Below are 11,268 nucleotides of genomic sequence, written 5' to 3' on the forward strand. Positions count from 1 at the left end.
TTGTTCGGTCTTTTGAATTCGGAGACTAATATGATGAATTGTATTCGGAGACTAATCTTCTATTGTATTCGATGAATCTGCTGTTGATGTGTGGTGCTAGCTATATTCTGTCCAATAATATATTTTGTAACATGTGAAAATATCAGAAAATAAAAAAAATAACCCCTAATATTCATACTAGTGGCGCACCACCACATAGTGCGCCATTAGTAAGCCAGAACACGCTAATGGCGCATCATCCACCAGTGCGCCATTAGTATGCCAAAGCACATGGGTAAATATGGCCCCCTGGAAGGCATACTAATGACGCACCGTCGGCTATACTAATGGCGCACTCCCACGGTGCTCCATTAGTATACCAGATACTAATTACTAATGGCGTGCTAGTAGTGGCGCACCTGTAGCGCACCATTAGTAGGCAAAACAGGTGCGCCACTAGTAGGCCTTTTCCTAGTAGTGTCTGAGACCATGCATTTTTCTTTTTCGTACTAGAACAATACTCGTGCTTTGCAATGGGATATAAATCTTCTAATACGTCGTTTTGTGATTTACTTGTCTATAATAATGCGATTGTGTAAATAAATGGTCATCAAATTTTGCTCATATATTACCTTATATTTTTATCCGAAGTTTGGTAAGTAAATTAAAATGAAACTGGTTAAGAAGGTAAGTAAATTAAGTTGATTTATTATCATACAAGGAAGGTTGGACGAAGGGGTGGTGGGAAGAAAGGTGAAATGAGAACCTTACGTTCTTCATCCTGAAATTTTACACACATACACTTCACATCCTTTTTACTTGTACAATTTTTCCAGTTTCTTTTTAAACTAATTTTTTTATCTTTTTCAAAAATTCAGCCTCCATCGAGGCCGAGATAAAAAACGCCATGCTCGAAAATCGTGGCCTAGAAAGTAGCCGGGCCAATCAGTGTGGCTCCCGCAGCCTATCGACTAGATAGAGGTGGAGTGTGTGATAGGGAGCAGCGGAATTTCCCGTCACATGTTTGTTTGCTGTACTGCGAGCTGTTTTTTTCCGGCAAATTCAGCTTGGGCGCCCACCACGAGCGACTGTGACGAGTGAGCCTAGCGCACGCCATTCATGGCAACGACAAAAATCCTACATATAATCAGCAATGACGTCAATCCTCAAGCTCCGTTCACTGTCGAGCTGTATATACTCCAATCCCGATGAGCAGCTCTAGCTAGATTGGTTGATTCGTGTTAAACAAATCAGGCGCTCTCTTCCGAAAGTCCGCCGATTACGTGGCCTCGACCTCGTTGCTCTCCGCAGCGGCGGCAAGCATGCAGCGGCAAGAGGAGTCCGGCGAGGACATCGTGATCGTGGGCGCCGGGCTCGCCGGCCTCGCCGCCGCGCTCGGGCTGCACAGAAAAGGGGTGAGGAGCCTGGTGCTGGAGTCGTCCCCGGCGCTCCGGGCCTCGGGGTTCGCCTTCGCCACGTGGCCCAACGCCTTCCGCGCGCTCGACGCCCTTGGCGTCGGCGACGAGATCAGGAAGCTCCACCTGCACATCGAGGGGCTGCGCGTCATGTCGGCGTCCACGGGTGAGATAGCAAAGAAGGTGGATTTCAGGGACGAGTTCCGCTGCGTCAGGCGCGACGTGCTGCTGCAGGTCCTGGCGGCGGAGCTGCCGACGGGCACCATCCGCTACTCCTCCAGGATCGTCTCCATCGACGACGGCGACGACGACGGCGCCAAGATCCTCCACCTCGCCGACGGCTCGACTCTCCGGGCAAGGGTGCTGGTCGGATGCGACGGGATCAACTCCGTGGTGGCCAGATGGCTGGGGCTCGCCAAGCCGTCGCACTCCGGGCGCTCCGCCACGCGGGGCCTCGCGCGTTACCCCGACGGCCACGGCTTCCCGCCCAAGTTCCTGCAGCTCTTTGGCAACGGCTTCCGCTTCGGCTTCGTCCCCTGCAACGACACCGACGTCTACTGGTTCTACACATGGTCTCCCTCCCAAGACGGTCAGTCTAGCTCGCCACTCTCTGCATCCATGGCGATGCCCTGACCCTGATGTCCAGTGTCCATTTACCGTCTCGCGTTGACTGACGTGCAGATGATGGTGTCGCTGAGAGCGGCGCCAAGATGAAGCAGTACGTGCTGACGAAACTGAGGAGCTCCAAGGTGCCCGCGGAGGCGCTGGAATTGGTGGAGAGGAGCGAGCTGAGCGACGACGCGCCCGCCGCACCGCTGCGGTTCCGGCCGCCGCTCTCGCTCCTGTTCGCGGGCATCAGCAAGGGGAACGTGTGCGTCGCCGGCGACGCGCTGCACCCGATGACGCCGGACCTTGGCCAGGGCGGCTGCGCGGCGCTGGAGGACGGCGTCGTCCTGGCCAGATGCCTCGGCGAGGCCATCCTCGGTGGCGATGGCGACGGAGCGACAGGCGGGACTGATGAGAAGGAGAGGATCGAGTTGGGCCTGCGCAGGTTTGCCGGGATACGGCGGTGGAGGAGCATCGAGCTCATCGGAACGGCCTACGTTGTCGGCTTCTTGCAGCAGAGTGGTAATAGGATCATCAGCTTTCTGCGGGAGAAGGTGCTGGCCGGAGTGCTCGCGGGAAGGCTCGTTAAGATGTCGGACTACAACTGCGGGACGCTGTCGAGCTAGGGAGTAGTACATTTGAGGCAACCAAGATAGCAAGAGCATATCTTTTTTTTTTCTTCCAAGAAACTTTCAAACTATTTATCCTTAATTATGACAGTACAAAGAACAAAAGAAGTAATAAAAATTAGGACGCCGATAGTGCCACACGTGTGGGCGTTAGAGGGTTTGCCCACACATTTTGTGTGGTGTATATAAGAGGAACAACCCACACACCTACGTGTGGGCAAAACAAGTAATGACCACAAGTAGATAACGCCCACACCCCCGTACGTCAGGCCTCCTACCTCGTGGTCCCGCATGCCCCGCGTGACAGTAACCCGCGTCCCGTAGTTGCCATGGTCCAGACCCTCGTCCATGTTCTTTTAATTGTAGTTGTCATGTCGCTGAACTTCGGTTGCCATGTCGGACAACTACAATTGCCATGGTTGCTCAACTGCAGTTGCCATGTATGGTCTGGTCTATTGCAATTGCCATGATTTCAAAATTTTAGGAGTTGCCACCCACTAGGCAGTTGTCGTGTAGCACTACAAAAAGGCATGTAAAAAAACATGTTCGGGTAAAAGAGAGAGTTGTCGTGTGCTCACAAGCATGCTAGGGCAGTTGTCATGTAAAGAGAAAGAGTTGCCATCTGCTTACGTGCATGTTAGGGCAATTGCCATGTACCATGCAAAAACACATGGCAACTCGGGGTAAAAAAGAGTTGCTATCTGCTTACAAGCAAAGCTAGGGCAGTTGCCATGTACCCTGCAGAAACACATGGCAACTGCCAACTTTGGGTGTGGGCGAAGTGATAAACGCCCACACGCCAGCCCCCCGTATGGTGAAAAGGACGTGTGGGCGACCGGATGAATGCCCACACACACCATCTTAGTCCTACGTGGCACACAAAAACTGCTAGAACACGCCAAGATTCGTGTAGAATTGGTTGGACGAGAATCCATGCGTGTGGGCGAGTTGCCAGACGCCCACATGTGTGGGCGTTAGTGTTTCTGAATTTTTTTAACCATGTCCGTGGGCCCCTAGCAACGACTACAAACGCTGGAGCGAGCCGAAGGCGCGCCCCCATCATCGCATCTTCATCACCGAAGCCGGACAAACCTTGTTATAGTAAACAGTTGGGAAGTCGTCGTGCTAAGGCCACATAGGACCAGCGCATAGAATAGCAATCATCGCCGATGAAGAAAGTCATAGACTAGAAGGGTCAAACTTGTAAACACCCAAGTGAAGACGAACGAAGACCGGATCCAAACAGATCCACCGAAAGCCAGCACCAACCGAATCCCGCAAGATCCGACGGAGACAAACCTTCACACATCCTCCGTATGATCCTAGAAGCACCATCGGGACGGGGATAGAATGTGGGAGACATTATTCCCACTAAGGAATATCGCCGCTGCCACACAACCCCAACCAAGACGTTGAATCTAACGAGAACGAGAACGGAGTTTAAGAAAATACCCATTGGTTTCTGGGTGTTTATAACCTAAGAATTGATTTTTTTACAAAAAAGTTAAAAACATTCAGATTCTTTCTTAGAATAAACTTGATTTTTTTTGCACCAGAATGTAATTTTCCTCGTCCTCCTCACGCTCAAGTTCGTCCCAATCAATGTCGTTGTCAAACGACTCGACGTTGACCACCACCTTCGCAGAGGAAGGTCCTGCGTCGTTGTTGTCCTTCACCTTCTTCTTCTCCGTGTCCCTCTTCCAGTACCACTCCTGCTCTTATTGAACATACTCTGGGTGCTCCCTTGCGAACCTTCTGCCCAACGAGCTATGCTGCCTCCAACGAGTCCTCCGGGAAGTTGAGCCTTTTCAGGTTGCAGACCGAGCCGCCACGCCGCGATGTCATACGCGCGGGCGGTGGGGTCCATGCTACGGAAAGTGCCCACCCAGTACCCATGGCCACGCGTGCTCAACTCCACGCCGTATTGGGTGGAGGGCCGCGGCTACATGCCCTCGAAACCGGCTTTGGTCTTTGGCTTCGGTGGCATGGTGACAGTGAGGCAGGTACGAGGCGCGGCGGAGTGGCTGGACGAGATGCGTTGGTGGCGGCGATATAAGCGGTACAACGGCCGCTGGCGAGGTGGGATTAGTAGATCTGGCAGCGGCGGGCGCGGCGTGGGTGCGATACTCACCGGATTTACAGGCTACAATGGTGTCAGAGGGGAGAGGGGTCACGCGGGGGTGCTATGGAGGTTGTGGGTGGGCTGTAGGGGGATTTTGGTTTACGGCAGCCGCGAATGTCCTGTATATTTACAAGGCGAGTAATCTGCGCCGGTGCGCCGGCCGAATGTTTCGGCCGGTCGCACCGCAGCCGCCCGATGCATGCGCGCAGAGCCGTCCGATCTGATCCCATCTTCTTTCTTCCCGTCGTCTTCAAGCTGAGTTAACGTGCTTCCCCCTGATTACTCGCCATCCACCATACCCCAACCACGCGTGCTCCCGCGTCCTTGTCGGGCGTCCTCGCCGCTGGTCGCCGGCTATCCTTGCCGCCGGTCGCCGTCGCCGCCGCCAATCGCCGTCCTGGCAACACCCGTGCTCGATGGTTCCAGCGAAGAGACCTCATCGCAGCACTCCGTCCTCACCTGTAGCAAACGCCGTCGTCGTAAGACTGCCGACCCCTTCGTCGTTGCTGCAATTAACCGCCGCCGTCGTAGCACTGCCATGCCGCCAGCCGCGTCTCCCCGCTCGCACATCGTCATCATGCCGCCGCCTAGTGGAAGCTTTTTTCCTTGTGGGTTGAAGCTTTTTATTTCCCGGTTGAAACATTTTCCACGTTTGAAGCTTTTCTTCCAGGCCCATTGAAGCTTTTCCATGGTTGAAGCTTTTTCACACAGCGGTTGAAGCTTTTTCACACAGCGGTTGAAGCTTTTTCCAGCATCGCTCGTAGGAATATTTTCCATGGTTGAAACTGTTCTCCCACCCCATTGAAGCTTTTTCTCATGGTTTGAAGCTTTTTCCTTCGCCCGTTGAAGCTTTTTTACACACCGGTTGAAGCCTTTGCCGCGCAAGTCCAATTTTTTCCACGGGTTGAAGCTTTTTTTGTTTATGATTTTTCATGGTTGAAGCATTTTTTATGTCGGTTGAAGCTTTTTTCCTTGCCGCTTGAAGCTTTCAGCAGTATGCCTGTTTGCCGGTCAGAATACGCCTTGTTTTTGGTAGCAAAAATCCACGCTGGATGCAGCTATTTTTTCGGCCGGTTCCAGCTCAAATCCACGCTGGTTGCAGCACCGGTCGCCTCTCATTTGAAGCTCGTCACTGAGATCCACCTCGCCACTCGTAGCATCTAGTCTCGTCCGTTTTTAGCTTCTGAGCTGGCCCGGTTCCAGCGTTTTGGCCGGCAGGTTGCAGCAAAAATAGATGCTGGTTCCGGCATCGCAGGGCTCCCCCTGTCGTCGTGTCCATCTCCGATGAGAGATGGTCGTCGGGGATCACGGGATTCAGGGCGAGCCGTGGGCCATCAGAGAAAGGAAAAGGGAGGAGGGAGATTGAGGGCGAGGGGGTGGGGGGAGGAGGAGGAGGAGGAGGAGGAGGGTCACAGCAGCGAAGGCAGTGGTGCGGGACAGGGACCGGAGTTGCGGCGGCGCTGGTGGTGCAGGACAGGGAACGGAGTTGTGGGGATGGGGCAGGGGAGCTGAGCGATGGAGAAGGAAGAAGGATATGTGCTGCAGATAAGGGAAGGGGTGCGCTGTTTCTGGCCGCATGATTACGATCCATCTCGCGGCTTGCGTGAGACCGGCGTAACAGTTCGGCCGGTGCCCCGGCTGGAAACGTTTCCCTATTTACAACACCTAGAGTCCTCTTTTTGGGTCCACAAGTTTTTTGGCCAAAAAAATATGACAGGGCAGTTGTTGGAGATCATTTTTTTGCATCCAAATGCCTAAAAAATAGCTAGCGCCCTATTTTCCCTATTCATCTTCTTCGTCGTGCAGTCACCCTCCGACATAGCGCCCCGTGGCCGGTGGGCGCTACCGCACGCCGCCACGCATCCCCATCCCTAACCCGCCCATTAAGTTTCTGACTCGCCCCCGCCGACGATCGCCGGCTCCGCTCGTACCTGATGTTTAGCAAACAGGAACTAATATAGGTGAATAGTGTAACCGGTGGTAAGTCTTCTTTGTGTGTGGGCGTGTGGCTAGTCCGAGATGTACACGATAACTCTGTCAATCTCTCTGTCTCCATGAGCTCTTCACCTGGCGAGGGAGGTTGGTGTGTCCGAAGTGATCCCGGAGCGAGACTCCCAAGTTGTTGTCCGTAAGATCAATCAAGAGGCTACGGATCTTTCATCATATGGGCCAATTGTCGAGGAAGTGAAGCGACTTCTTAGGTCCTTCAAGGACTTTGGGGTTCTGTGGGTGCAACCCTCGGCGAATAAAGTCGCACATGAACTAGCTAGGGAAGGTTGCAATAATAAACTCTGTAAGACCTGGTTACATGCACCACCGCAGAAATTCATAGGTGCACGCACCTGGCAAGCCCTGCCCGACAGCTCGATCACCTCGCGATTCGTGAAGTAGTTGGATACCGCATGAGAGCGCAGTAGGGGTGCAATAAGTTTTAAGTTTCAATCATTGAAAATTACGATTTTTCATCTAAAACTTGCGACTTTCAAGCTCGCTCTTACCAAGTTTCATCGATAAAATTTTGAGACATTATTTTTGTCGGCTGTAGTCACAAAAATTGGCCGTAAGCACAAACTCATGATTTATCAGTAGCTTGTACTTAACATTTATTTTCAAATTTCATGAAAACATATTTAAAATGGTCTTATTTGAAATTAGGCGCTCATCACAAAAAACACGAATATGAAAACAAAATTTATTCTAAACTTTTTATTTTAAAGATATGAAAGTTAAAAAAACCAGAAGCCAAAAAAAAAACGCGTGCGAGGGACTTGGTGTCCCCGCACTTGCGTGCCCCAAAATGGTACCAACGGCATGTGTTAGCTTGGTGGTGGCCTCGGAGTGTACCTTGACATTATTTTTTGAGATGAGTATACCTTGACATTTTAATAAAGTTGCAACAGATTTTCGAGTGAGGCGTTTTGGCTCCCAGACTCATCTGTACCCACGCTGAATAAAAAAAATTAAAATAAACACTAGAAAAAAAATTCAAAAAATTCCAATTTTTGGCATGGTAGATAATTTGGTGCGTGATGTCCGCTCCAAATTTTAAATCATTTGGACGTCTGAGTATCTCTTGGCAAAAAAGACAAATTTAAGGTCTATTAAAAAGTGTACTGTTCAGACCTAATTTGTCTTTTTTGCTGAGAGCTACTCAATTGTCCAAATGCTTTGAAATTTGCAGCGAACCTCACACACCAAATTATCTACCTTCCATAAAAAATTTAGATTTTTATTTTTATTTTCTATGGATTGTTTCTTGACCGGGTGCAAACGAGCCCGGACTCGGAATTGGATATTCGCAGATTTTCCAACTAAAATAAATAAATATATGTCTCCTAGACCGCGTATGTCGTGGATGGTTTTGGAGTTTTCCCTTCAATCCACCACATACGAATTGCGGTCTCTTGTTGGTTGGTCCAAACGAATTGCGGTCCAGGACCGCCATACGTACCGGCCCACCCAGCCATGCACGCCAGGAAAATCATCATAACTTGCGACAATAGACTTGCCAAGCCGAAGCTGTTCCTCATCCGGGAAGACGACACGGCAGCTTGCATGGAAGAACAAGATGAGATCAATGCCGAGCACATCGTCGTCGTGGGCGCCGGCCCCGCCGGCCTCGCCGTGGCTCTCGGGCTGCACAGGAAAGGGGTGAGGAGCGTGGTGCTGGAGTCGTCGCCGGCGTTGCGCGCGTCCGGCTACGCCATCACGACGTGGCCCAACGCCTTCCGCGCGCTCGACGCCCTCGGGGTCGGCGACAAGATCAGGAAGCTCCACCTGCACATCCAAGGGTAAACGCCTGGCTGCCGTTTCTTCTTCAATGCCTGGCTTGCACGTTGGCTCTCGTTTTCCGCTTAAAACTGTAGTGTAATCCGATCGACCCATGTTCGTACGTAGGCTGCGTGTCTTCTCTGCGTCCACCGGAGAGATCGCACACGAGCTGGATTTCACGCTGCAGGAGAATGGGTGAGCACCGAGTTGGCAGCAAGTTCTCATCTATCAGGACGTGATGAGTAACACAATTACATGGATAATTTTGGATGCAGAGGACCTCATGAGACCTGCCGTGTCAGGCGTGACCTGCTGCTCCGGACGCTCGAGGAGGAGCTGCCGACGGGCACCATTCGCTACTCGTCCAAGATCGTCTCCATCGACGACCAAGACGGCGCCGCCAAGATCCTCCACCTCGCCGACGGCTCGACTCTCAGGGCAAAGGTGCTGATCGGCTGCGACGGGGTCAACTCGGTGGTGGCGAAATGGCTGGGGCTCCCCAAGCCGTCCTACTCGGGGCGCTTGGCCACGAGAGGCCTCGCACATTACCCCGACGGCCATGGTTTCGAGCCCGAGTTCCTGCAGTACATCGGCCATGGCTTCCGCTTCGGCTTCGTGCCCTGCGACGACACCCGCATCTACTGGTTCTACACCTGGTCTCCCTCCCAGAACGCGAGTGCGGACAAGGGCGTCGACGTCGAGGGCGCCGCCAAGATGAAGCAGCACGTGCTGGCCAGGCTGAGGAGCTCCAAGGTGCCCGCGGGGGCGCTGGAGGTGGTGGAACGGAGCGACATGAGCGACGCGTCCGCCGCGCCGCTGCGGTTCCGTTCGCCGCTGTCGCTCCTGTTCGCGAGCATCAGCAAGGGCAACGTGTGCGTGGCCGGCGACGCGCTGCACCCGATGACGCCGGACCTGGGCCAGGGCGGCTGCTCGGCGCTGGAGGACGGCGTCATCCTGGCGAGATGCCTCGGCGACGCCGTCCTTGGCGGGGAGGCTGGCACGGAGGAGGAGAGGATCGAGTCGGGCCTGCGCGAGTACGCCGGGATGCGGCGGTGGCGGAGCGTCCAGCTCGTCGGAGCCGCCTACATGGTCGGCTTCGTGCAGCAGAGTGACAATGCGATCGTGAGCTTTCTCCGGGAGAAGGTGCTGGCCGGAGCGCTCGCGAGAAGCCTGGTGAAAATGGCCGACTACGACTGCGGAACACTCTGATGGACGAGTGACCTGACGTGGTCTTTTTCAGGGCGAGGGTGCATCGAGGTGTAGTGTAGTCTGAACCATTTTCCCCTTCCAGGTTAACCGTCGTTGGGTCAGTTTGGCCCGCGCCGGTTTCCTGTGGCTCTTGGGCCTGCCTGAGGGAAGATGTTGTTTGATTTTTTGTGTGTGTCTAGGGCATATCTAGATGTGCAGTTATTGCACATCTAAGTAAGTGAATCAAGTATAAAGAGAAAAAAAAAGAAAAAGAAAATATTCACACGAATCTCAATGTAACATCAATGACATATGACTTAGATGTGTAATACTTATGACACATTTAAATGTGCTTTAGCAAAACTGTTTTTTTAACACAACATAGACACAGAAGGTCATAGTGTGTTCAAATAAAATAAAATTGAACGAGTAATCTGGTGATGCGAAAACTGGAGATAGTGCTAGAAGCACGCAGATTGAGCCATGAAACATGATAGAAGATCTTGCAACTTCTCTCTTATAAACTTAATGATATTTTTTTTTGGTGTGGTCTTCGTCGAGGCCGGCTGGTAGTGGGACATCCCAAATGAGATCGATGGAGGTAGGTGGTTGCAACCCAAGCGGAAACCAAACCAGTAGTGCCTCGGGTCATAGAGTGAAGTACTGAAGGTACTTCTGCATCCCCTACTTTGAAATGATTTCTTCATTTTTATTTTTTATTCTATTGAAGATACTTCTGCATCCCCTACTTTGAAATGATCACACGTCCATGCTTCTTTAATACCACGAAATGATTACAAGACATATGTCCACTTACATTCACATATGTCTTGTAATTGGGAAAAAGAAGAAAGAACATATGTGAATGTTTGTCTAAAAAGTTTTGATACCACGAAATGATTACAAGACATATGTCCACTTACATTCACACATGTCTTGTAATTGGGGAAAAGAAGAAAGAACATATATGAATGTTTGTCTAAAAGTTCACTTACAGGCTACTCATCCATGAATGTAAGTGGACATTGTTTAGTGCCATCTAGTTCATGCTTATTGCTATCCACTTCTGAAAATTAATAACATTGTTTTTATTCCATCACACATAAAATCATGATATATATGTGCTGAAATGCTAAAAATGTGGTATATATGTGCTGGAATGCTAAAATATGTTATATATGTGCTGAAATATTGAAGTATACATGCCGAAATATTGTGTATATACGCGGAAATGTTGAGAAAAAAAATGGTCAAGTGTGGATTGGATAAGGTGACCGAGATGGGTATTTTTACTCGTGGGTATTACCTGCACCCGACCAGGTACGGGATGGGAACAATTCAAAACCCGACATGCAGTTACGGGTACAGGTTTTAGGCAAAAACTATTGAGACCGGTATGTGTTTTGGCGACCACTACCCGCACCCGAACCTTGCGGGTGCCATGTTGAGGTGAGGGAGCGCGGATCTGAAGCGTCATTGTGGACAAAATCCCACAACAAGGGCAAAATAACATCTATCTCTGCACATGCAATTGTGGTTAGGCGATTCCGAAGGTTAG

At 51.3% G+C, this 11,268-nt stretch overlaps 2 protein-coding genes across 2 annotated transcripts; both read left to right on the top strand.

Annotated features, from left to right (window-relative positions):
* The first annotated feature begins 999 nt into the window (after positions 1–999).
* On the top strand, positions 1,000–2,711 carry LOC123084917 (monooxygenase 2). The gene is made up of 2 exons (XM_044506453.1): positions 1,000–1,983; positions 2,076–2,711. The coding sequence occupies exons 1-2, from the start codon at positions 1,302–1,304 to the stop codon at positions 2,624–2,626; spliced, it is 1,233 nt and encodes a 410-aa protein (XP_044362388.1). The 5' UTR covers positions 1,000–1,301; the 3' UTR covers positions 2,627–2,711.
* Positions 2,712–8,296: 5,585 nt separating this feature from the next.
* On the top strand, positions 8,297–9,731 carry LOC123084918 (monooxygenase 2). Its single transcript, XM_044506454.1, has 3 exons — positions 8,297–8,542; positions 8,649–8,717; positions 8,798–9,731. The coding sequence occupies exons 1-3, from the start codon at positions 8,307–8,309 to the stop codon at positions 9,729–9,731; spliced, it is 1,239 nt and encodes a 412-aa protein (XP_044362389.1). The 5' UTR covers positions 8,297–8,306.
* Positions 9,732–11,268: the final 1,537 nt, after the last annotated feature.

This window comes from Triticum aestivum, chromosome 4A (assembly GCF_018294505.1).
Source record: "Triticum aestivum cultivar Chinese Spring chromosome 4A, IWGSC CS RefSeq v2.1, whole genome shotgun sequence".
Lineage (NCBI taxonomy): Eukaryota > Viridiplantae > Streptophyta > Magnoliopsida > Poales > Poaceae > Triticum > Triticum aestivum.